At 44.1% G+C, this 27,583-nt stretch overlaps 1 protein-coding gene across 14 annotated transcripts in view; it reads right to left on the minus strand.

The window, feature by feature from the left end:
- LOC105467393 (protein phosphatase 2 regulatory subunit B'gamma) overlaps window positions 1–27,583 on the minus strand; it is a 167,418-nt gene that overhangs the window by 42,742 nt on the left and 97,093 nt on the right. For all 14 annotated transcript variants that reach the window (XM_071099573.1, XM_071099582.1, XM_071099570.1 and 11 more), the window contains 3 exons: window positions 2,376–2,486; window positions 1,301–1,393; window positions 1,088–1,218 (listed from right to left, as the gene is read on the minus strand). In XM_071099573.1, coding sequence (XP_070955674.1) covers window positions 1,088–1,218; window positions 1,301–1,393; window positions 2,376–2,486 — 335 coding nt within the window. The remainder of the gene's footprint in view (window positions 1–1,087; window positions 1,219–1,300; window positions 1,394–2,375; window positions 2,487–27,583) is intronic.

Here is a 27,583-nt window from a genome sequence, read left to right on the forward strand (position 1 = left end):
GCACCGAGCAGAGGCTGGCTGGGGAGGGGCGGGCCTGGAGGTGGGCCTGCCACTGGACGCTGTCCTCCTCCATCCGCTGCTCCAGCGGGGCTCTCCCTCCCCGGTGCACAGTGGGAGTCTCCAAACCTTTAACCGAGGTGCACAGATCTCAGGCTTTCTACAGATGAATGACATCACTCCTCGCCCCGCCTCCTCTCACCGAGACTCCACGGGAAGAAGGAGGTGATGCACAGGTAGAAGGAAAAAGCTAGTATGAGGGTTAATACTGAGTGTCAACTTGACTGGATTGAAGGACGCAAAGTACTGTCCCTGGGTGTGTCTGTGAGGGTGTTGCCAAAGGAGATTAACATTTGAGTCAGTGGACCCATCCTTAATCTGGGTAGGCACCATCTAATCAGCTGCCACTGCGGCCAGAATAAAGCAGGCAGAGGAACGCGGAAGGGCTAGACTGGCTGAGTCTTCAGGCCTCCACCTTTCTCCTGTGCTGGACGCTTCCTGCCCTTGAACACTGGACTCTAAGTTCTTCTTGCTTCTGGACTCTTGGACCTATACCAGTGGTTTGCCAGGGGCTCCTGGGCTTTCGGTCACAGACTGAAGGTTGCACTGTCCGCCTCCCTACTTTTGAGGTTTTGGGACTCAGCTTGCAGACGGCCTATTGTGGGACTTCACCTTGTGATCGTGTCAGTCAATTCTCCTAATAACTCCCCTTCATATATTCATCTATCCTATAAGTCCTGCCCTTCTAGAGAACCTTCACTAACACAGTTGGATTGGATGGAACCAATTTATCCACATTTCTGGGAAACTAGACCTTTCAGTAGAAACAGGAACGATGGCGGGACCCAGGGTGAGGCGCTGGGGAGCCTGGTGGCTCAGGAGGGAGCTGTGGGGAGAGGGGAGGGAGGCAGGGAGGATGAGCCCAGCGGGCCCACCGCACACAGTGCACGAGGGGGTCCACCTGCACATGACAGGCTTTGAGAAACCCCTCCACGTGCTGAGTCCTGTCAGAGACAATGGGGTGGGGGAGCACTGAGGGGGAAGTGAGCATCACCACACGCGAGGACAACGCCATCCACAGGTGACTTACCTATAAAATATATTATTTATCTGTTTTCTGATGTAAGCTCTCAAGCCTAGGAATTTCCCATAGATTCTGTGAAGGGTGGTTTTAAGAAAATCTCTCTCCCGAGGATCTTCACTGTCAAAGAGCTCTAAAAGCTTTGAGAAGAAAAAGACACTTAGTGGCTGGCTGTCACCACTCCGTCAGGGCTTTCAGAGTGTCAGCTAATTTGTACCTTACCTGCAATACAAACTTCTGATCAATATATTTCTTCGCTATATTAGGTTGGAAATCTGGAGACTCTAAAAATCTTAAGAAAAATTCATAAACAAGCTAGGAGAAAAAAACAACAACAACGCGTTAAATAACATGAGATTTTATTGAATGGAGATTAAAATATACCAGGAATTGAATCTTTACTGATCTGCAAATATTAGCCTCTTAAAGCCACGTATCTACAGAATTAATGCTAAATTACATGGCTTAATTTAATGATAAATGGTGATGTAACTATTTTATTTGGTGAGACCCACAGACGCTTAAACGGCATTTAAACAAAATGATCTCCATGGCTGATGTCCTCAGTTATAGTACACTGTTCAGAGACTACAGGGCACAGATGCCACAAACCAGGCCATGACCCAACTCTGTGGGGGGGGGGGGGGATTTGCAGCCTGTCGTCCAGGAGTGTCCCAAAATGCCAAGGCACAGAGCCAACCAAATGCACAGGAACTCTGGGGCTGGCAGGTAAGAGGGCCCTAAGATGCGGACCCTGAACCGTGACCTCCTGGAGCTGGGACGATTCTTCCCCTGTGCAGACATACCGGGTAGGACAGCGTGGGAGGCCTGTCACGGGTGGATGGCCCTCCCACTCGCACGCCTGGCTCCTGCTCTGCTCTCGCTGACCCTGGTGCCTCCTTGCCAGCCACCCTCCTGCCTTACAAATGCCCTGGGGGGGCAGTGGCCAGCCAGGACCTGGGGGCCCAGCAGGCACACATTAAATATGAGTACCAAAAACTGGGAGACTGTCGCTTAGGACCTCTGAGCCTGAATTCAACGGCCATCAACAAAGTGGCCGTTTTCACTGAGAGCACATCGACAATTCCACATCTTCACTGGCTGTGTAAAGTGGTCAAACACACACATTAACTGTATTCTGCCGAAACATTCTTCTTGTACGTATGGGTTTGCGAGGACCATGCTACTGAGGGGGAGAGGTCCATCTGCCCAGACCTGTGCGCCTGCTCTGTGGACCCCAGGCTACTCCCATGCATCACTGGTGCCCTCCGATTCTGGTCACCCCAGAGCCCAATACCTGTAGATGAGGCCAGGCTGCTTCTAACGTTGGTTCGTCTTCCTCTGGGTCAAATTCTGCTCCCGTAGGATTGGAGGAAGGTGGTAATGTTCGAAACATGTTAACTGCAAACTAAAATCCACATATTCTATAATTACAACCAGGGCATTTAAAATATTGACAGAGAACATTTTAAAAAGTCTTAGGTAATTCTAACAGTAGCCGCTTCCCATGGTAACTTAGCTCCTCCATATCCTCAAAACACAGAAGCCGTGTGGGTCCTCAAAGAGAGCCCGGATCAAAACTGCAGCAGGAAACGTCACTTTGGACAGGTGAGCATGAAAATTTACCACCAAAGTCATTTGAACCCTTGACTGTCAAACTTTAAATGATAACCAACACCAACAAAGGCTGATGGCACAGTGATGACTTCTGAGGTCTTACACTATCCAGTGGCTACAAGAGCAAGGAGAATGTTCAAAATGAGAGTAAGAAAGGGACGAGATGAAGAAGGACACAGCAGAGATTCACAGCTGAAAATGCTGGAAACAGCAAGGGCTGCATGACGCAGGGAGGACCCGTGTGACAATGGCACCAACACCCTCTGCAAACTGCAACGACGAGGAAAGCAACAGGCAGGGTGGGACGACCTCCGAGTCGGCAGCTAGGATCATTTCCAGAGAAAGGACTGCTCAGGTGCACAGAGGATTGTTAGGGGCAGCACGGCTGTGCGTCCAGGCATGGGCTGTTAGATTTCTCTCAGTCTGTTTGGACTTGTATAACACATACTGACAGATCAGTGACATAAACAGAAAAGATAAGTGTTTCTGTGTCATACATTTATAACCTATTTTTATTCTGTACTAAGTCTATTTATTTATTTATTTTTTGAGGCAACGTCTCCCTCTGCGGCCCAGGCTGGAGTGTAGTGGTGTGAACTCGGCTCACTGCAACCTCTGCCTCCTGGGTTCAAGCAATTCTTGTGCCTCACCCTCCTGAATAGCTAGGATTACAGGCGTGCACCACCATGTGTGGCAAATTTTTGTATTTTTAGTAGAGACGGGATTTCACCACGGTTTCACCACGCTGGCCGGGCCGGTTTCGAACTCCTGACCTCAAGTGATCTGCCCCCCTCAGCCTCCCAAAGTGCTGGGATTACAGGTGTGAGTCACCGTGCCCAGTCCTCTTTTGTACTAAGCCTAAATATGATTGGTTACCTTGCTGAATCTCCGAACGGATCATATGCCAGTTATATAACTGGGCTCTGGTGAATGGCTCTTACAGGTGATCACAAAAAGCCCCAGTTCCACCACTCTTAGAAGCACAAAACTAAAACCTTTGACATAAAAGATTAAAATTTGACTCTACGACAACAATGAGAAGATGTTTCTAGAGAGTCCAGGGCAAACTTGGCTGGCTTTAGATACCCAGTCTTGTAAAGACTAAGTTAATACTCAATGTTGCCACTGTTGTTTCTTCCCTTCTTTTTCTTTTTTCCTCTTAAAGACAGGGCGTCACTCTGCTGCCCAGGCTGGAGTACAGTGGCCATCATCGCTCACTGCAGCCTCCAACTTCTGGGCTCACACGATCCTCCTGCCCCAGCCTCCCAAGTAGCTGGGACTACCAGCATGCACCACCATGCTCTGCTAATTTTATTTATTTTTTGCAGAGACAAGAACTCACTATGTTGCCCATACTGGTCTCAAACTCCTGGGCTTAAGCAATCCTCCTGCCTTAGCCTCCCAAAGTACTGGAATTAGAGGCATGAGCTACCACACCTGCCTGTTTCTTCCCTTCTTCACTGGTATTGATACTGAACTCCAAACCTTAATATCATTTTTCAGAAAGTCATCAGCTATAAAAGCTCTGAGCATCAAGCATCTGAGCTTGTTCTCTGTGTCATCTGAGAGGGGAGCTGACGTAAAGACCACCTGTAATGGCCTTCACAGATAGTGTAGAAATGCAGGGATGAAAAAAGGGGCTGAAAAGCCAGAAACAACTAATTAAAAAAACTTTTATTAGTAAAAGTATGAGTAATGTTCCTGAGACACAGATACAAAGAAAAAAGTCTGCAATCTAAAACCAAGAGTTAGCCTGACTCTCACTGGTGTATGATTTCTGGCAATTTCTACCCTCCAGGGACTGTCCCCTCCTCTGTGAAGCTGATGTGCGTACAGGTCACTGCAAGGAGCCTCCCAAAGGACAGTGATTGCCAGGTGGACGGTCCTGCCTCAGTCGCTGGCCCACAGGCACTCAGTGCAGACGGGAACTAGTCTGCCGCTCCTGGCACCCTGACCCCAAAGCCCACAGATGTGAACAAGGAGATGCTAAGAGCGCAACTACTAAGGAAAGGCCACACACACACTTTGGGCGGGCCGCCGTCTCCTCCCAGGGTGTGTGGAGACGTAACAGAACTGGTCCTGTCAGCAGCAGCCACTGCCGAAGCTCTCCATATCTTCTAGGGCCATGAAGGGTACAGAGAGGAAAGTCTGAATTGAGTCTTTAGCCCCTACAGGGAGTGTGGCATTCGTGAACTGGGGTTTTCTATCCTCTCTCTCAAAGCCCAAAGATTGGGGTCAGGGTCCAGCCACCCACAGCACAGGGTCACTTTCAGGAAAGGGAGATGGCACTTTGTTATTCAGTGGGTTAGAGCTGTGAGCCCTGCCTGGTACCGACAGGAGCAGAGCACAGTGTGGGGAGGGCAGAGCCTGGGCATGAACTCTGGGTGGCAGAGGAATCTGTGAACAGGACCATGCCCGGCAGGAGACTCTGGGAACAGCCTGTGACATCGGGGCCTGAGGAACCATGGCGCCTGGAAGGAAAGCAGGGCCGCCGCTTCCGCGGTTTCTGGGGCTGCCCATCAGGGAGGCAGAGGCCAGAGCAGGAGCCCCCACATGTATTTAGGGTCAGGAAAGTGTGACTGCACCCATCATGGTTAAAGGCGGTAACTCAGAGAACTCAGAGAAGTCCATGAGACCCAAACTGCAGCTTCTTTGAGGAGAGTCCACCTGCGGCCTGCAGTGTCCGCCACGGCCAAGTCTCCTGCCCGCTGCCTGTCCGCGGAGTCCAGACCTGCCCGCTGGACTCACCCACTGCAGAAGGCAAGTCCTTGAGATCTCCATCTGTCTCTCGTGCTGTTTCTGTGGACAGCCCTGACTGAGTCACCCAGTCAGCTGAGATTTCTGAGTAAACTGGTGGTTTCTACGAGCAGGAAAGCTAGTGATTAGGGTTTCCAGTTGAAGCTCTCCCGCACAGTGACAGTCAGTCCAGCAGTTAGGCCCCGTCTCAAACACCTGCACACTCACTGAAACCTTGATGCTGAGCTGAGGGCTTGCAAGGCGACTCACATGGCTTGCTCTTAACACAATGTCCTCTCTTCAGCATCTGTCATGGACTCAATGGTTGTGGCCTCCCTTCCTCAAGTTCATGTTAAAGACCTAAACCCTGGTGTGGCTGGATTTGGAGACGGGTCCTCAAAGAAAAGAAAACAATGAAGGGTGAATGAAGTCATAAGGGGGGCCCTGGTCCTCTAGGATTAGTGTCTTTGTAAGGAGGGATAGTAGAAGGCTCGCATTCGCCTTCTCTGCACTTGCTCAGAGCAAAGGCCATGGGAAGGCACAGTGGCCGTCTGTAAGCCAGAATGAGGCCCTCAGCAGGGAACAAACCCTGCTACACCCTTGAGTTTAGACTTTCCAGCCTCCAGAATGGAGAGAAGATACATTTCTGTGGTTTAAGCCACTGAGTCTGTGGTATTTTCTTATGGCAGCCTGAGCAGACTGATACAACGTCCTTGACTGATGACCAAGCTAGGTCCAGGAAGGTTCATTCCAGCCGATTCTGATCGATCGAAAGTCATTTCTCATGTGTAAGGAAAAAAATCTTGCACTTCTAACTTCTACACACTTTTCTTACCACATTACATTGCATTAATTTAGTACACATCTCTAGAAAAGGTTAAATAAAAAGTAATATTTTGGGGGGAAAAAGGAACAGAAAGCAAACAGTGTATCACCTCAAATTATTCTCAGGTTTCTAACCTAGCAACATTTCTTAGCACAAAAGTTTCAGGGGCAAATCAGGGGCAGGAGCCTCAGGTACAGAAACCCGGGTCACTGCCATGCCACCTGGATGCATGGATCTGGTCTGAGGAACCAGGGAAGACATCAGCGTCATGCGGTGAACACCAAAGCAGCCCTGAGGTCTAGGGAGTGCTGGGTCTTCTGTGCAGCACGCAGGTTCACTGTGATCTCTCAAATGAGACCTACGGATCCAGTGCACACCCAGAGGTACGGACGCAGAATCATGCTGCCCAAGAAAGGCAGCACAGCCTCATGGAAACAGTCCCTCTACATCCTCTTCCCACCTAGAAGAAGGACCTCAGAACAAACTGCCTGCCTGAGCCTCAATTTTCTCCTCTGTTGGAAAGGGTAAAGGCCAGGCGTGGTGACTCATGCCTATAATTCCAGCACTTTGGGAGGCCGAGGTGGGTGGATCACTTGAGGTCAGGAGTTCAAAAGCAGCCTAGCCAACATGGTGAAACCCCATCTTCACTACAAATAAAAAACTTAGCTGGGTGTGGTGGTGGGTGCCTGGAGTCCCGGTTACTTGGGAGGCTGAGGCAGGGGAATCACTTGAACCTTGGAGGTGGAAGTTGCAGTGAGCCGAGACTGCACCACTGCACTCCAGCCTGAGCAATAGAGTGAGACTCCATCTCAAAAAAAAAAAAAAAAAAAGGTAAATCCTTTTTTTTATTTTTTGCATTGGGCTGTAGTGAGAATCACAGAAAACGCATGCAGCAGCACGTACTAAATGGGAAAACATTATGCACGAACAGTTAGCACTACACAGCACTTCCCAAACGTTTGTGACTGTTTGACCTGCACACGAAAATAAAGGCACGCACGTGAGTGCACACGTATGTCTGCATGTGATTCACACAGCCCCATCTGTGCCAGGACCGACTCTGGTTAATCTCAGGAAGCACCTGCTTCTGCTGCCTCCCTGACACTTCCACTTTCAGTACTTACATCAGCCCCGCAGATGTTCTCCAAATTGCTAAATTTATTAAATTAGATGTAAACTAGAATGGCCCAAGAAGCAACTTTACGGAAAATTCTTACAATTCAGCAATATCCTGCAGTCTTTCTGTACGTGTTATCATTCATTACCAACGAGTGAAGTAATAAAATATTTAGGCCATAACATAACTGCAGCAGTGTAACATATAAAAATTTTAAGACATGAAGGGATACATTTCAAAAAAAACCAAAACACTGATAGTCTAACTTTAGAGGCAACAGGAAAGAAAGGTTTGATTATTTACAGTTCTCTGTTCAAAACCACAAGGGTTATTGTGTTATTTATTCTCTGTTTTATTCATTTCAGCAGGATTTATAACAGATGAATTCATCAAAGACCAAATTACAGTTACTGCAGAACACTTGCTCCCGCGATAGAACTGTTAGGTTCTACAAATCACATTGCTAAGAGATACATTTCTGGGAAGGGCAGAATGTGTAAGCCCCTTCACAATATATGTATTTTTAAACACAAAATTGTCATTTGTTTGCAAATGATATAGCTGGAAAATAGACGCAACAGACAGACCGTCACAACTAGACTACCACATGCAAATATCAAAAATACGAAACCAACAGCAACCACCTCTCCACTAACAATTAAACAATTACAAAAAAGAAACAGAGACGAAGACTCCAGCTACCCAGACACAAAAACTATGAAGTGCCTGGGAATGACTGACCTAGTTATAAGGCCTTGATGGAGAAAGCAGAAAGCTCTAATAAAAGGCACTGAAGAATGCCCGAATAAACGGAGGAACCTTTGATGTGGGATGACATCATATTACAAAGATGGAACTTCACAAAGCAATGTAAAAAGTAGACACAATCTTAAACTGAATTTTTGATGAACTCAATGAACTTAACATGTAGGTAGAATAGTAAACATTGTAGTAGCATTCCTAAAGGGAGAAACTACCCCTTTCCCCATTTGTAAAGTGAGTTTGAATCTGCTTTCATGGCGCCAGAACTCAGCTGTCATCTAGAGAACGTAAATGTACAGCAATCCCAGCACCTACCACCGTGCCTGGCACCTAGGAGGTCCTCAAACACTTGCTGAGAGTAAATGGATCCTGGGAAAAGCACACATCAGTCACCTTATTAACTGCAACACCAATTAATTACCTGGAAGCTGTGAAAAATGTCTCATTAAACCTTTACATCTCAGCTGCAAAGTAATTACAGTCCTAATTGGGCCCCTAATTTTAAGCTCTTCCACGATGCTGTACATTTTCTTTGGAATATTTATCTCAAGTACGACTGGGGGGCTGGGAAGTCCCTGGTTTAAGGTCTCCCCGGCGCACAATGAGTACTCGGCAGTGCCGCGAGGCTAAGGGAAAGCAGAGGTTTCTTCCCACAAATCCACCTCGCGCTTCCTCCACAGCAAGAGCTGCTTTCAAAGAATCGATTTCACCTCCAAATAGATGCCATGATGTGACAGTCAAGAAAAGAACCACATTGAAAATTCTTACTTTGAATAACTTGCTATTTTTACGATCTATTCAAATATGTTCCTAAATAGCAGTTAAAGACATGGAAATAAAAATTTACGGGCGAGGCGCAGTGGCTCACCCCTGTAATCCCAGCCAGCACTTTGGGAGGCTGAGGCGGGCAGGTCACCTGAGGTTAGGAGCTCAAGACCAGCCTGGCCAACATGACAAAACCCCGTCTCTACTAAAAATACAAAAATTAGCCAAGTAGGGTGGCGCAGGCCTGTAATCCCAGCTACTCCGGAGGCTGGGGCAAGAAAATTGCTTGAATTTGGCAGGCGGAGGTTGCAGTGAGCTGAGATCGTGCCACTGCACTCCAGCCTGGGTGACAGAGCAAGACTCTACCTCAAATTAAACAAACAAACAAACAAAACAAAACAAAAAACTTACAAACCTTTGTAGAATACTTAATGAAGGAAATTTAGTCTAAACTTTTCAAACAATGAATATTTTAACTTTCTACAATTTCATAACAATATATGGTATCATCTTCAGAGAGCAAGAAAATAAATCATTTATACTTATGAGCCTGAGTTTAAATTTTTTTTGAGTTTAGAACATTTATATGTAAGAAATGATTCATAATACTTATAATTCAATTCAACTAGTGTCATTTAAAGATAACATTGGATTTGGAAGTGTTCTTATTTATTCTGGGCCAAAGATTAGTTTTGCATAGATTCTGAATGATGTATTCCCAATGTTTTTATGATGAAAAATTTCAATGCAATAAAGGTGGAAGAATTTTATAGTGAATAGCTATCATCTAGATTTCACCATTAACATTCAAATATATTTGCTTTATCATGTATTCTGATTTCTTTTTGCAGTAAGTTTTGAGAAAGTTTAGTAATGCTTTAGAATAGCAGAACAACATGCTCTGTATCCAACGTGATATAAATCAACTGAGAAGGGAAGTTTCAGAGATAAACTCCTTATCACTTCCCAGTCATGTATGCACAGCCATGCCCCCTAACCGCCAAATGATGTATGAGATTATGGCATTATAAATTATGCAAACAGTCTTTCATTTTGATAATAATTGCTAGATCCCCTGGGTGGATGGAGTTAAGTCTTTATTGAGTATCTATTATAAATGAGGCCGACTTATGCTTCCAGATGAGATGGAGTAACAAGGATGAGGTTTATGCTACTGCCTGAAACAACCAAATATGTGGGCAAAAAAATATAAAATTATGGTTTTCAAGATACTGGATTTCAGACAATGAAGGATAAGGACAGTGATCCCTGAGAGATGGGAATAAGTGAGGTGCGTCCCACACTACCCCAGGCTCCTGCCTTGATAGATTTTTAGGTTGTGGTACAGGGAGAAAGAACCCAGGTGGGATCTAGCAGTCAAATGGGATTAGAATTTGCAAGGCAGAGTTCCACAAAGGAGACAGTTGCACAGAGAGAACTACAGCGATTTGTGGAAGTCGCTCAACTATTCAGCAGAGTACAGATCAGCATATGTGTGTGAGGAAACTACCAGAGGCTGGGAAAAGAAGCACCTGAAAGGATTAGTGAGAACCCAGTACTTGCTCAGGGCTGGGAACAGTGTCTGTTCCCACCAATCAGATGGGAAGAATTCATGATTCATGGGGCACTGGCTTCCTAATCAGAAAGGTCTCAGTGGTGGAGAATAATTAGTTCTGGTTTTAATATAACTGTTCCTGCCTAAAACATCTTAAAAGCAAGAACTGAAAGGATCAAACTGTTTCCAAGTAACTTAATTGCATCCCCAAACAAATCTCATGAACATCAATAGAGCTATGTAAGCATACAGCACTCAACAAACCAAAATTCACAACGTCAGACATCCCATTAAAAATTACCAGACATGCTAAGAAGCAGGAAAAGGATTTATAATGAGAAGAAAAACCAATCAACGGAACTAAACTGAACTGACACAAATGTTAGAATTAGCAGACAAAGATATTAATACAGCATTCTGCGTCCAAAAAGTTAGGAGGACATGAAAGATATTTTAAAAAGACGCAAATCAAACCACTAGAGATGACGTGACAACAACAATATATACCCATAGATCTCTGGTTGCTTAAGTAAACTTGGTCACTTAATTAAAAAAATAATGTGTGAAATGAAAAATTTACTGTAATAAGAATTAACAGAAAAGACGCGGTGGAAAAGATTAAAGAACTTGAAGACAGCAAAGGAAACTATCCAAATGTAACACAGAAAAAAAAAAAAGAATTAAGAGAAATAAAGCATCAGCATCAACTCTAAGAAGACTAATACACGTTATTGGGGTCCCTAAAGGAGAGGAAGAGTCATGGGACAGAAAAAAATATTTGAAGACACAATGGTTAAACATTTCCCAAATTGATGAAAATAATAAACAAGTTCGAAACACAGGAAAAATGAAGTAAATCGTGCCAAGGCCCATCATAATCAAATGGCTTAAAAAGAGCAATAGAAGAGACAATTTTGAAAGCCCCCAGAGGGGGAAAGGGTACATTATGCCCAAAGGAACAAAGAAAAGAATGGCAGGAGACTTCTTATCAGAAATAATGCAAGCAAGACAACAGGCGAGCAAAAGTTTTTCAAGGATAAAATGGTTGACATGCAATTCTATACCAGCAAGCAGATCTTTCAAAACTGAAGGCAGGACCAGGCTCATGCCTGTCATCTCAGTTCTTTGCGGGGCCAAGATGAAAGGAGTGCTTGAGCCCAGGAGTTTGAGACCAGCTTAGGCAACCTAGTGAGACCCTGTCTCTACAAAAAGTAAAAAAATTAGCTGGACATGGTGGCATGTGCCTGTCATCCCAGCTACTGGGGCAGAGTTGGGGTTGGGGGGGTGAGGTGGGAGGACTGATTGAGCCTGGAAGTCAAGGCTGCAGTGAGCCGTGATTGCACCACTACACTCTGGCCTGGGCAACAGAGCAAGACCCTGTCTCAAAAAAAAAAAAAAAAAAAAAAAAAAAAGGCAAAAAAAAAGAAACCCTTTTTCAATACACAAAAGCTAAAAGAATTCATCATCAGTAGACCTGTGCTATAAGAAATATTAAGACAGTCCTTCAAGCAGAAGGTAATTGATATCAGATGGATATCTGAATCTACACAATGGAATGATGAGCACTGAAAATTGTAACTATCTGGGTAAATATAAAATATTTTTAAAAAATCACCTAAATTTCTTTACAACAAAAACAATAAGATTGTGGGGTTTATAACATACTAACTAAAATGTATGATAATAGCGGAAAGGCTGGAAGAGGAGCAGTAGAAGTATACTGTTGTAAATTTCTTCTATTCTAACGAAATAGTACATTATCGCTTGAAGGTAGAGTGTGATAAGTTAAAGGTGTATTCTAGAAAAGAGTAACAATTAAAATCAAACAATATGGAGTTATCTTAAAAAAGCCAACAAATGAGATAGAATGGAATCATCAAAAGTACTCAATTGATCCAAAAAAATGCAGACAAAGAGGAAAGAGAAACGATAAACAGGTGGGACAAATAGAAAAAAAAAATAGGAACGTGGTACATTTAAACCCAAGTACATTCATAATCATGTGAAAAATTAATAGTTTGAACACCCCGAAAGACAGGGATTGTCTGATTGAATAAAAAAGCAAGACTCAGCCGGGCACGATGGTTCACGCCTGTAATCCCAGCACTTTGGGAGGTTGAGGCAGGTGGATCACAAGGTCAGGAGCTCGAGACCATCCTGGCTAACATGGTGAAATCCCGTCTCTACTAAAAATACAAAATTAGCTGGGCATGGTGGCGGGTGCCTGTAGTCCCAGCTACTCGGGGGAGGCTGAGGCAGGAGAATGGCGTGAACCCGGGAGGCGGAGCTTGCAGTGAGTCGAGATTGCGCCACTGCACTCCAGCCTGGGCGACAGAGCGAGACTCCATCTCAAAAAAAAAAAGCAAGACTCAACAAGATGCTATCTACCATAAGCCCACTTGATGTATAAAGATACAAACTGATCAAAAGTAAAAGGGAAGAAAAGGACATACCATACCAACACTAGTCAAAAGAATGCTGGAATGGCTACATTAAGGTCAGAGTAGATTTCAGAGCAAATAATATTACCAGGAATACAGTCATCTCTATTGTGGTAAAAGAGTTAATTTACCAAGTGGATATACACTAAATATTTATATGAATATATATAACATGAAGCAAAACCTGATAGAATTACAAGAAAAAAGACAATACACAATTACAAATGGAAAATAAACAGATCTATTTACAATGACAACTAAAAACCAAAATACTAATTTATGAGTCTAAGAAGATATTTATAGCATCTGTTTGCTGACAACTACAAAACAAGACCAAAATGGGGAGACACGCTGTGTACACGGGTTGCAAAGCTCATACTGCTAGGAGGTCAATGGTCTCCAAGTCTACATGTTCAGTGCATGTGCGGTAAACCCCTGGAGAATATTTTGTAGATAACAAGCTGATTTTAAAATTTATATGGAAAGGTAAAAGAACTAGGATAGTCAAAACAATTTTGAAAGAGAAGAAAGAGGTTATAGCAGAGTCACACAACCTGATCTCAAAATTTACTATTAAGTACCACACTGAAGACAGTGTGAGACTGGCAGAGACACACAAACATGTAACAAGACAGAGTCCAGAAGACTCACAACATGCTCAACTGATTTTTAACAAAGGCACACAAGCAGTTCAGTGGATGTTCATTAGTCTTTTCAACAAACAGAACAATTGGAACTCCATACGCCAAAGAATGAACTGCAGACAAAATAGATCACACAGACCTAAATGTAAAACGTGAAGCCATGAAGAAAATATAGGAGAAAGATCTTTGTGAGCTTAGGTTTGGCAGACTTCTTAGATATGATACCAAAAGCACTACTGATAAAGGACAAATCCTAAGTTGGACTTTATCTAAATTAAACGTTTTTGCTCTGTACGAGACACTTAAGAAAAAAAAGACAAGCTACAGACTGAGAGAAAATACTTGCAAATCATTTATCTCACAAAAAAATCTGTACCCAGATATATAAAGAAGTCTCAAAAGTCAAAAAAAAAAAAAAAAAAAAAAAAAAGACAGCCCAATTAAAAAACAGGCAAACGATTTGAACAGACACTTCATCAATGAAGATATACAAATGACAAAAAGCGCAGGGAAAAAATGCTTGGGCCAGGTGTGGTGGCTCACACCTGGAATCCCAGCACTTTCATAGGCTGAGGCGCGGGGATCACTTGAGCTCAGGAATTCGAAACCAGCTTGGAACAACACAGTGAGACCTTGTCTCTACTAAAAATACAAAAATGTGTGGTGGTGGGCGCCTGTAGTCCCAGCTACTCAGGAGGCTGAAGTGAGGATCACCTGAGCCTGGGAGGTAGAGGCTGAAGTGAGCCATGATCGAGCCACCGCACTCCAGTCTGGCTGACAGAGCGAGATCCTGTCTCCAAAAAACAAAGAGACAAACAAAAAAGCTTGGCATCATTAGTCATTAGGGAAATGCAAATTAAAATCAAAATGAGATAAAAGGACTGCTGACACCAAATACTGACAAAGATACAGCAGGCACGAGAACTCCTGCACTACTGGGGGAATCACAGGGCAGCCACTTTGGAAAACGGTTTGGCACTTCCTTAGAAAGCTCAACACACACTTACCATTCACCTAGCGACTGCATCCCTATGTTTACCCAAGTTAAATAAAAGCTTAAGTCTAAAATCTGTATATAAATATTTATAACAGTTTTATTACCCCAAACTGGAAACACCTCAAATATCCCCCAACTAGGACATGGATAAACAAATGGTGTTATTTCTATATAATGAGACAACATTGAGAAGGAAAAGGAACAAACTGTGGGACAACATGGACGAATGTCCAACGCAACATGCTAAGCAAAAGAAGTTAGACCCAAAGGCTACACACTGAATCCATTTCCATGGAGTTTCCATTCTGGAAAAGACAAAATGATGTGATAGAGAACAGACTAGTGAGGGGCAGAGATAAAGGACGGGGAAAGCTCTGACGACAAAGTGGGCAGAAAGCCATGTTTCTGGAGGTTAAAGAAACTGTTCTACTCGGGAGGCTGAGGCAAAAGAATCACTTGAACCCGGGAGGCGGAGGTTGCAGTGAGCCGATATTGTGCCACTGCACTCCAGCCTGGGCGACAGAGACTCCGCCTCAAAACAAACAAGCAAAAAGAAAAGAAACTGTTCTATATCCTGACTGTGGTGGGGAAAAAGTGACTATATACATTTACCAAAGTTCTGAGAACTGGCCACAAAAAAGAGTGAATTTCACTATATGTAAATTAAAAATTAATTTAAAAAAAGTTATGGAAAGATATTCACTAGGTCATAAGTTCCCAAAACGTCTTGGTTCACAATGCCCTTGGTGTCTTAGTAATTTCTTCACTGCACCCCTAGACCAAAAGAAATACCTAACAACTTTGGACATCTGAAAACACCCAGCTTTACTGAGATATAATTTATATACAATTAACTGTACATATTTAAAGTGTACAATTTGATATTTAACATATGCATATACCTGTGAAACAATCATATAAATCAGGTAATGAACATACTCATCATCCCAGAAGTTTCTCAGTAGCCTTCTGAAAATACAATAAACATGAATTGGTTGACTGGAGGTAGAGATGGCTAGAACTGGGGAGGGGTGAAGTAGGAAAAAGACTAACTTTTTAAAATGTTTTCATATTTGTTTCATTTGTTATCACATAAGCATGTATTTCTTTTATAATTTAAAAACATCAAAGGAAAATCTCAAAATCATAAGAACAAACAAACCTCTAAAAAACGGCTTACTTTGGGAGGCTGAGGTGGGCGAATCACAAGGTCAGCAGATCGAGAACATCCTGGCTAACACGGTGAAAACCCATCTCTACTAAAAATACAAAAAATTAGCCAGGTGTGGTGGCGGGTGCCTGTAGTCCCAGGAGGGACTCGTGAGGCTGAGGCAGGAGAATGGCGTGAACCCGGGAGGCGGAGCTTGCAGTGAGCCGAGACCACGCCACTGCACTCCAGCCTGGGCGACAGAGCGAGACTCCGTCTCAAAAAAGAACAAAAAACAAAACAAAACAAAAAAACAAAACAAACAAAAAAACAAAAACAGCTTACTGATATTTAAAGTGGAAAAATCATTCTCTGGATTTCAAAAAGTACTTGGGAATGCATGATTTAAAACCTCACTTGAAATAAATTTGTTTGACTGAAACTCCATTGGTCAATATACTATCCTTTTTAATTCAACACATTCTTTCTTTTTTTTTTTGAGACGGAGTCTCGCTATGTCACCCAGGCTGGAGTGCAGTGGCCGGATCTCAGCTCACTGCAAGCTACGCCTCCCGGGTTTTTACGCCATTCTCCTGCCTCAGCCTCCCGAGTAGCCGGGACTACAGGCGCCCACCACCTCGCCCGGCTAGTTTTTTGTATTTTTTAGTAGAGACGGGGTTTCACCGTGTTAGCCAGGATGGTCTCGAACTCCTGACCTCGTGATCCGCCCGTCTCGGCCTCCCAAAGTGCTGGGATTACAGGCTTGAGCCACCGCGCCCGGCCTCTAACACATTCTTTCCTCTCCCAAACTATCATCACCCTTACAGCAAGTAAAACTTTCCAGAACACACTGTAAATATCAGCTATAAAAATAGAAGAAGGAACGTGCTCTACATCAGTCCCTAAGTGAAGCACAGGACACCCATCTCGGGGTGCAGGGTGTGAGACCTCCCCCAGGACCCGGCCAAGAGATTCTAAGAACACTCTCATGCTCATAAAACGTGTTAAGTCAACATCAAATCACTTACAGACAGTGCGGATTAAAATAATGTGATGAACTAGTTTTCCCTGGAAACCCACAAGAGTCCTGATAAAAACAGTACTACGATTACATACAGATAGCTTGTTTTTATTTTATGTTTTTAATTAATTACTTAATTCTTTTTGACAGAGTTTCGCTCTGTTGCCCAGGCTGGAGTGCAGTGGTGCGATCTCGGCTCACTGCAACCTCCACCTCCTGGGTTCAAGCAATCCTGCCTCAGCCTCCTGAGTAGCTGGGACTACAGGTGCCCGCCACCATGCCTGGCTGATTTTCATATTTTTAGTAGAGATGAGAGTTTACCATATTGGTCAGGCTGGTCTCGAACTCCTGACCTCAGGTGATCCACCTGCCTTGGCTTCCCAAAGTGCTGGGATTACAGGCATGAGCCACTGTGCCTGGCCGCTTGTTTTTAAGAAAGAAAAATATCTTTACTGGTTTTTGATGACAAATGTGGTACATAACTCCTAATTTTTTTTTTTTTTTTGAGGCAGAGCCTTGGTTTGTTGTCCAGGTAGGAGTGCAGTGGCACAATCATACCTCATTGCAGCCTTAAGCTCCTGGGCTCAAACAAGCCTCCCGCCTCAGCCCCGAGTAGCTAGGCATACAGGCGCAGGTGTGCCCACCACACCCAGCTATTAACAACTTTTCTTTCTTTCTTTTCTTTTTTTTTTTTGAGACAGTCTCGCTCTGTCGCCCAGGCTGGAGTGCAGTGGCAATGATCTCAGCTCACCGCAACCTCTGCCTGCCGGGTTCAAGCAATTCTCCTGCCTCAGCCTCCTGAGTAGCTGAGATTACAGGCATGTGCCACCACGCCTGGCTAATTTTTGTATTTTTAGTAGAGACATGGTTTCACCATGTTGGCCAGGCTGGTCTCGAACTCCTAACCTCAGATGATCTGTCCGTTTCGGCCTCCCAAAGTGCTAGGATTACAGGTGTGAGACACTGTGCCTGGCCTAAAAATTTTTTTTTGTAGACACAAGATCTTGTTGCATTGCCCAGGCTGGTCTCCAACTCCTGACCTCAAGTGATGCTCCTGCCCTGGCCTTCCAAAGTGCTGGAATTATAGGCATGGGCCACTGTGCCTGGCCCATTGAGAATTTTTTTTTTAAATTGCAAAAGTGTATAGTAAAAGGGAAAAGTTCACATACCACCCAAAGGCACCGACTATTAACAGTTTGTACTATATTCCTTCAGCTTTATCATGTATTTATTAATTTGAGATGGAGTCTTGCTCTGTCATCAGGCTGGAGTACAGTAGCGTCATCTTGGCTCATTGCAACCTCTGCCTCCAGGGTTCAAGTGATTCTCCTGCCTCAGTCTCCCGAGTAGCTGGGACTCCAGGTGCACGACCCCACGCCCAGCTAATTTTTGTATTTTAGTAGAGACGGGGTTTCACCATGTTGGCCAGGCCTTCAGCTTTACTTTACAAATCTATTGATAAAATGGAACCAAATCAGTCTGCGGTGTGGACGGTGCTGCAGGGCTGGGTCACTGTACTCTGCAGAGTATTTCACAAGTTGCTTTCTCTCCCTAAGTTTGATTTTATTTTCATGAATTTATTTATATGTTACAAACATGAAATCATACTTCAGACCACGTATTTTTAATCTTCTGATCACCACTTAAACTAATCTAACTAACTCTCTATGAAGTAGTTCCACAGCATGATAACCTTCTAAATAAGAAAACAGAGGCCAGGCACAGTGGCTCATGCCTGTAATCCCAGCACACTGGGAGGCCGAGGTGGGTGGATCACCTGAGATCAGGAGTTTGAGACCATCCTAGCCAACATGGTGAAACCCTGTTTCTACTAAAAATACAAAAATTAGCTGGGTGTGGTGGTGCATGCCTGTAATCCCAGCTACTTGGGAGGCTGAGGCAGGAGAATTACTTGAACCTGGGAGGTTGCAGTGAACCGAGATTACACCACTGCACTCTAGCCTGGCGGCAGAGCGAGACTCAGTCTCAAAAAAAAAAAAGTTAAGTAACCTCAAGGTATCAGAGTCTGGAGCAAGAATTAGAAATAAGTCCCATACTAATACGAAGAAAGAAGGCTGCATGAGGCGTCCCCCTGGTAAGCGTTGAGAAATCTTGGAGGCTTGTCCCTTTCTGGCCCACTTCCAAGGACACTGACAATTTTGTCACGGGGCTACCCAGCTTTCCATGTGTTTCCCCATTCATCCTAGCTGCTCTGAAAGGCAGAAGCATCACAGCTATTTGTCTGCAGCACTAAGGGAAGCTTACAGAACCAAGCCGCTCACCTGAAGTAACACAGTTAGTGGATGAAAGTTGGGTACAGACCCGACCGTCTCATCTGCCCAGAGAAGCACACAACTCCCTCCCTTCTGGGGAATTCTTGTTCCTCAACTCTGTCGCGTGGTTTGGTGGGCACATGACGCAGTCTGAGTCACAGCCATAGTACCCCACCTCCCTAGCTACAGCAATGGGATCAAGGGCAGGCAGGGGACAGGAGGCATCAGGCCTCTTCTGGCAAGCCAGCAAGGGCCATGCTTTCCTCTGTCGTCATAGAGGGATGCCCCAGAAGGAAGGCTGCATACAGAGAGTGGGGGACATGGGACATGGAAGGAAAAGCTGTCCCTGTGAGTCTGTGGACTAAGTGTGAGTGACCCAGTGCCTGCCTGGTAAACTCCCTTGTGAGGGTAAACCACAGTGAATTGGGTGTCGGCCCCTGCTAACCCAAAGAGCTCTAAATAATGTTAACAGATAACACCCATCTCGGGCCTTTCCCACACCAGGGCCCATGCTCTTTCCCGGAACCAGCATTCCACTTGCTCAAGTCAGAAACCTGCATGTTGGTTCCTCTCTCCAAGTATCTCAACCAAATCCACCCTGAATTGTGTTTCTACCTTCTCAACATCTCTGCATTTGCCCATTTCTCTCTACCATCAAAGCTGCTTGGCTCATTCCACCACTTCTCCCCTGAAATGCTGCAGATGTTGAGCTAGTCCCTTCATGCATTATTTTGACACCCATTCCCATCTATTCTTCACACTGCAGCCAGAGCATATGGGGTGGTCTCAGCTCTCCCAACGACCTCAAGTCCTCAGTTTCCGTCAAGCTCCCCAGGATCTAGACTCTAGCCCCACCCAATCGGGAGCTCCAGGCTTGGCTCAAACCCAAACACATCTTACTTTGTCTAGTCTTTGGGCCTTGGAGGAGCTGTTCCTTCTGCTGGGAACACTCCCCTTCCCTTCCCTCCTCTATATTGTTTTCACTGAGCCAGCTAGTCGTGAAGCGTTGGCCGCTGGTGTAGATGCCACTTCTCTGGGGCGCCCTGACAAGGGGTTAGGCCTCCTAAGCCTGTGCTCTTACCGGACCTTACACTGACCGCCACTGCAGTCCTTGGCCCTCATATCGTAACATCTGCTGCCTCTTCTTTTTTTTTTTTTTTTTTTGAGACAGAGTCTCGCTCTGTCGCCCAGGCTGGAGTGCAGTGGCCGGATCTCAGCTCACTGCAAGCTCCGCCTCCTGGGTTCACGCCATTCTCCTGCCTCAGCCTCCCGAGTAGCTGGGACTACAGGCGCCCACCACCTCGCCCTGCTGCCTCTTCTTGTCTCCCAGACCAGTAAGGGTGGATATCATACAGGTAGAGACTATACTATTTTATTCCTTGGGGTAGCCCCAAGCGGTAGCATGGTGCCTGCAATACACATTTCTTGCATGATTGAGTGAGTACAACAGGCTGCCTTCTCAGTGGTCCAGCACAATAGATTTGGGTAATTCTAGAGAGGTCCACCCTAATGTGAAGTACTTCTGAGTCATCCGACTCATTCAACCACCAATCCAAGCAATTCCTTTTCTGATCTTCAGGCTATTTTCATTGGTGACTATGAAGACTAGTCTTAATGCCCAAGTCTACACAGAAAACCTCATATCGAATGAATATTTATTGAGTCTATAAAAGGCAGTGTGCTGAATTCAGTGGAAGAAATGCAAGAGTATAATAAGTTGTTCTCTGAGGGAATTGACAATCCAAAGATGGGACAATGCAGGACGTTATTCAAAACAGTTTTTAAAGTTTTGGCTTGCCTGAGGATGACCTGGAGAATAGTGAAAACACACAGCACTGTGACACACCCCCAGAGAGTCCACAGGTCTGGGGTGGACCCGAAGAATCTGCATTTCTTTTTTTTTTTTCAGATGGAGTCTCACTCTGCAGCACCCAGGCTGGAGTGCAATGGCGTGATCTTGGCTCACTGCAACCACCCACTGCCGGGTTCAGGTGATTCTTCTACCTCAATCTCCCAAGTAGCTGGGATTACAGGCACCTGCCACCACATCCGGCTAATTTTTTGTATTTTTAGTAGAAATGGGGTTTCACCATGTTGGCCAAGCTGGTTTAGAACTCCCAACCTCAGGTGATCCGCCAGCCTTGGCCTCCCAAAGTGCTGGGATTACAGGTGTGAGCCACCACACCCGGCCAAGAATCTGCATTTCTAACAAGCTTAAAGGCTGTTGAAGCTGCAGCCTTTGAGTAGCACTGTTTTAGAAAAGTAGCTCTCAAACTTTTTGGTCTCAGGCCCCTACTAAACTCCTCAAAACAGTTACAAATCCTAAAGAACTTTTGTTTACAAGAATTGCATCTATTGATATTGGCCATATTAGAAATTAAACCAGAGAAATTTAAAAAAAAAATCCCAACTTGGGAGGCTGAGGCAGGATGATTACTAGAGGCCAGGAGTTCAAGCCCAACTCAGGAAATGTAACCAGACTCCATCTCTTTTTTTTTTTTTGAGACGGAGTCTCACTCTGTTGCCCAGGCTGGAGTGCAGTGGCTCAATCTCAGCTCACTGCAACCTCTGCCTTCCAAGTTCAAGCGATTCTCCTGCCACAGCCCCCCAAGTAGCTGGGATTACAAGCGTGCGCTACCAAACCCAGCTAATTTTTGTATTTTTAGTAGAGACAGGGTTTTATCACAATGGCCAGGTTGGTCCCGAACTCCTGATCTCAGGTGATCCGCCTGCCTTGGCCTTCCAGCGTGCTGGGATGACAGGCGTGAGCCACTGCGCCTGGCCCAGACTCCATCTCTTAAAAAAAAAAACCAGCTAGGTGTAGTGGCACACACTTGTAGTGTAGACTCAGCTACTTGTGAGGCTGAGGCAGGGGGAGGGGGAGGATTGCTTGAGCCCAGGAGTTTGAGTCTGCAGTGAGTAATGACCATGCTGCTGTACTCTAGTCTGGGCAACAGAGCAAGACCTCATCTGAAAAAAAACAAAAAAAAAAAAAAAAAGAAAAAATATCATGTCTTAGTATAAATGACATATATTTATGCATGATAACTATATTTTCCAAAACAAATAAGTGAGCAAAGTGGCATTGTTTTACATTTCTGTAAATCTCTTTAACATCTGGTTTAATAGAAAAATGCTGGATTATCATATCTGCTTCTGTGTTCAGAATGCTTAGGTTGAAATACAGGATGAAAGTCTGGTCCCACACAGACAACGTAGTTGACGAGGAAGGAGTATCTATCTAATAGTGTTTTCATTGTCTACACCAAAATTCAACCAGTAGTAGTTTATTAGGGTGAGCTCCTGCATGGGTGCTGAAACCCATCAATGAGGGTCTGTCCTCTCACATTCAAATCCAGCGCTGGATCGTGCGCTCTGAATGGCTCTCTTGCCACAAATGACTCTGTAACCTCTACTGGTCATTTGGAAAATACTCGTTCACTGAGTTATGTGGCTCTTCCAAGTGGTGACTCACTTCATATCTATTAAAAATCCTGCTCATTCCCATCACCACTGAGCTCAGCAGGAGTGTCTGCAGCTTTGGGAGGCTGAAGCTCACCCTGCTGCATATAAATTTTCCAAAATTCAAAATTTCTGGCTGGGTGTGATAGTTCATGCCTATAATCCCAGCACTTTGGGAGGCCGAGGCGGGTGGATTGCTTGAGCACAGGAGTTCGAGACCAGCCTGGCCAATAGAGTGGAGACCCTGCGTCTACAAAAAAATAAAAAAAATCAGCTGGGTATGGTGGTGCATGCCTGTGGTCCCAGCGACTTAGGAGGCTGAGGTGGCAGGATCACTCACGCCCAGGAGTTCGAGGCTGCAGCGAGCTATGACTATGCCAGTGTACTCTGCCGGGGCGACAGAGCAAGACTGCATCTCTAAAAACAAAATGAAACAAAATTTCCCTAGAAAGCTCACATTTTATCACTGACAACAAATGCTGTCAGTTATTTTCCTTAAAGTGACTTTCTCATTTTGCTTCTTTTTTCAGAAGATGCCCGCCAAATATTCAAAGTCTGACTAACTGGTCTGTCTGCCAGTTTTCAGGTAAAAACGGTGTTCCATGAAAACAGCAGCAAGTCTGGCCGACAGCGCCACTGCACAAGAGCTTTCCCTCCTGACTATTGCACCAGCAGCAGAAAAGTTTTATGAAAACTTCACATTTCATCATAGAGTCCTAAGGCCATGTGTGCACAAGGGTCATGAAATAATAAAATTAATCTATTCTATTGCTTCATTCTGGCCACTAAGTGAAACTGGCAGTTTTTGTTTCTACTGGGTGTGTGGTTGTCAGCTTGGTGCCACCCCTGTGCTTCTTGCTAAGGTGCCAGATGTTGTACCTACTACTGCCTCTGCACCATCGGTGCAGATTTCAACAGGGTGAAAAAGTCAATGAAAGTCTTAGCAGTATGATGGAAATAGTTCTAACATCACAGACCCTCTGAAAGGCTCTCGAGGAGACCAGGTATCTCTGATCCCCTGATGTGGATGAGAACCCTGATTTAGAAGATAAGAGACTCTACATTTCCTAATCTGGGGTCTACTGTAGGCTCTAGGAGGCTTGCACCCTCTGAAATCATGTAAAAACTGCTAGATATGTCAATTTTTCAGATCTTGAAAGGGTGCAACCCCTAACCTTAACTCTTTAGTTACTGTTAACAAAGCAGCTTTACTTTTACGACACTGAGTTTTTAAAAAGCTATAATTAGTTTTGCTACTGGTGTTTTGACTATCAGAAGAAGGTCCATGCCCGAGAAACAGATTAACTAGATAATTTAATTGAAAAAAACAGGTGGCTGATTATATTTAAACACGGCTGAAATTAATGATGGAGCTGGTATAACTTAGACCTGGGAAACTGCACGCCAGGAGCTGGCTCCCCTGGGAATTGCTTCTCACCACCCGCATCTCTCTGAACCCAATAAGCTTTTTTATCTGGAAAAGAAAAGGGTCAAGCTAGATGATCAGTATGTTTCCATTAATTTCTAGCTCTAAAGTCTATGATGTATAAAAATACACAACACACAAGGAGCTGCTCAGCATAACTGGCTGTCGGGAAACACACATCAAAACCACAATGAGGTGCACTTCATACCCACTAGGACGGCTGCAATAAAACAGATCATATCAAGTGTTGAGGAGATGGAGAAACTGGAACCCCCGTACACTGCTGATACGAACGTAAAACGGTGCAGCCACTGTGAAAACGGTCTGGTAGTTCTTCAAAATGTTCAAGTTACCACATGACCCAGCAACTCTGCTCCTAGGTATATGCCCAAGAGATATGAAAACACACGTTCATACAAAAGCTTGTGTATCAGTGTTCACACAGCAGTCATTCATAACAGCCCCCAAATGGAAATAATACGGCGTCCATCAACAGATACATGGATAAATAAAATGTCGTGTATCTGTACAACGGAATATTACGGGGCAATAAAAAGGAATGAGGTACTGGCATGTGGATGGACCTTGAAAACATTATGCTAAGTGAAGGAAGGCCGACACCAAAGGGTACATATTCTGTAATTCCACTTATATGAAATGTCCACAACAGGCAAATCCATAGAGACAAAAAGTCAATCAGTGGTTGCTCAGGGCTAGGGGCGGGTGAGGGAGGAGGGAACAATGGCAGTGACTATTAATGAGTGCAGGATTTCTTTTGGAGGGGATGAAACAGTTCTAAAACCAGATGTGAAAATGGCTGTACAATCCCACACTCATATTAAAAATCACTGACTCACACACTTTAAATGGGTGAATTCTAAGCTATGTGAATAATGTATCAGTAGATCTGTTAAAAAAACAACACATCTAGCAGTCCAGTCTAATAAGCAGGATACTTAAAAGTAGCAGCATTAGGAGTACAACTATAAAGCTTTGGATTTTTCAAAAAAAGTGGAAATTAATGTCTCTAAAAATATTATGACCAAAATATACACACTCCCACCCCCAACAAGAAACAAACAGAACAACAGGCATGGCTAAAGGCTGCTTAAGTGTTGAGCACACACAGGGGCTCTAAGCTGCAGAGCTTCTCACCAGACGTGAACCACAAAGAGGCCCAGGCTTTTGCCACCTGCCACACCAGGCCCAGGCACTGCTTGGGACAGACGCCTTGTACAGGCTGCTTAAATTCTTGACAAGAGGGTCACAAACCACGGCCAGGCACCACCCCACCGCCTGTGTTCTTCCTTCTTTCACTATACTTCTCATCAACTCTACTGAACTTAGAGCAGAAAGGAAAGGAAATGAACTGTCCCCTGCTCTCACAGTGACCACAGAAAAGCATCTCATGTGCCTCCATCTTCACGGGACGGTCTAATTCACCACCAAGTTTCCACTCCGTGCCTTCTTCCCGCCCACGTGGGCAGAAGGCAGAAATCACATTCCCAGTCTTGCAACTCTGTTTCACCTGGATGACTTTTATTCACGGCATTACTGCAATCTAACATGATATATTATTGGTTGGCTTATTTTATGGTTGTCTCCCACATGAAAATGAAAGCTTTAGGAGGGCAGAAGTCTTGTTCGCCATTCTATTTCCTCACCCCAAAACGTGTCTGGCCCACGGTGGATGCTCAGTCAGTGTCTGCTTACTGCTTAGGGAGCCCGGGGCTGACAACACTCTGCAGTCTGGCGTGAGGTTCGGGTGGGAAACAAGTTAAGACAGCAGGAGGAGAATCAAGTTAGGAAACAATTATAACAGGGAGAGGAGAGGCAATGACGACTTCATCTATAAAAACAGCCTCAAGGGCTTTTAAGTATCCTAAGTGGTGCCAGTAACCCACACTGCTGCTGTGAAATACAGAGGAGAGGCAGTGGGGAGCACACCTGGTTCAAGGGCAGGCATTTGACCTGAACCAGGCCAACAGGAGCCTTGTCATTCTTTGTAGACTCTTTCCTCTTAGGTTAAAGAGTGGGAATCAGAGACTTTCTCAAACACAGGAAAATCTTCCACACACGTAAACGTAATATAGAATTTATATACTTATAAATCTAACATATAATACAATAAAATGAATACATAATAAGGAAGCATTAAGCAACAGGGGGAAATGAAATATTCAATACATGATGTAGGGAGAAATAATTTTTCAATAATTTTAGAAGAAAATAAATTTAAGAGAAAATGAAGTTCTACCCTAACCCACATCATAAAAAAAAGACAAAACAAAACTGGAATGTCCTAACACAAAGAAATGATAAACGCTTGAGGTGATGGAAACCCCAATTACCTTGATTTGATCATTACAGATTCTATGCTTCCATCTAAATATCACACGCTCCATAAATATGTACAACTATTACATATCCATACTTAAAGAAAAATGATTATAAAATGCAATGTGCAAAACAAAATTATGAAAGTAATAGGAGAAAATATTAGAGATTTTTATGATTCTGGGGCTAGAGTTGGCTTCCAAAGTAATTGAGAGTTAAAATTAATGAAAGAAAAAGAAAGAAAAAAAGCTATTCCTCAAGTGTCATTAGTCTGAACAGGTAAGGTTTTAGGGTTTATATTCTCTGCTCAGTTTATGCCTATAACTATTCTTCAGGCACAAGTCTGGGACAGGAACCCGCATGGCTTTTGCAGTCCTTAGGCCGACTACACAGTAGCCATGCCAGTGAATTCTGAACGTTAAGAGTTAACAACAAGTTAAAACAATCAAGTTGATCTCAGCCTCTGACACAGTAGACTGAACTACAACAAAGAACATTACTTTTATCTTTTTCCAAAGCAAACGTACTAAAGAAGGAAATAAAAGTATTTTAGGTCAAGAAGTCTAGTCAATTCTGAAATATATAGCTTTGGAAAAAAAAATTCGGTAACTTAACAAAGAGCTCAATGAAAATTGGATTTAACATTTTACACTAAGCCACAATGACTCCCCAATAAGTGTGTGTGTGTGGCACTAGTTTCAAAGGCAGATAAAATATCAACACTTCAAGAAAACTCAACAGAAAACTGGATTTCAGTGTCAAACAGCAAATTTTGGTAATGGCACTGAATTAAGTGTTTCCAGGTGGTACTGACTGAGGAATGGGCTGTAAAGTATGACACTTCAGAGGACTGAGATCTGGGGGCTGAAAAAAACCAACAGGGAACTAACTGCAGGATGATAAGACTATCTCAGCCAGTCAGGACATACTGTCATTGATAGAGGAATGACAGAGGAAGCATTGATAGAGGAAGGCCTTCCCAGCCAATCAGCATGGGCTGTCCTGATCCCAGCACTGACAGGCGGAGGCCTTCTCAGCCGATAAGTATGAACTATTCTGACAGCAGTTTGGTTCTGTCAATATTTCAACTCTATCCCATCGTGAGAATTTTCCTGCACATGGATGGACAAAATTTTTACTTCTGAACTATCAAAGGGCACTAGTATATTAATGTTAAATACGTTTTAAAAAAATTTAAAGAGCATAAAATACTACATAGAAATACAAATTCTAACATTTCTACCCCATAGGGTAGTTGTGAGGATTAAATGAGTTAATAAATGCAAAGCACTTAGACTGGTCCCTAGAAGGCAACTGACTTCCCTTACTATTATTATCATTATAATCCAGGATACAAAGAAAATTTTCATTCTTCAAGT

The sequence above is a fragment of the Macaca nemestrina genome, chromosome 7 (genome assembly GCF_043159975.1).
Source record: "Macaca nemestrina isolate mMacNem1 chromosome 7, mMacNem.hap1, whole genome shotgun sequence".
Lineage (NCBI taxonomy): Eukaryota > Metazoa > Chordata > Mammalia > Primates > Cercopithecidae > Macaca > Macaca nemestrina.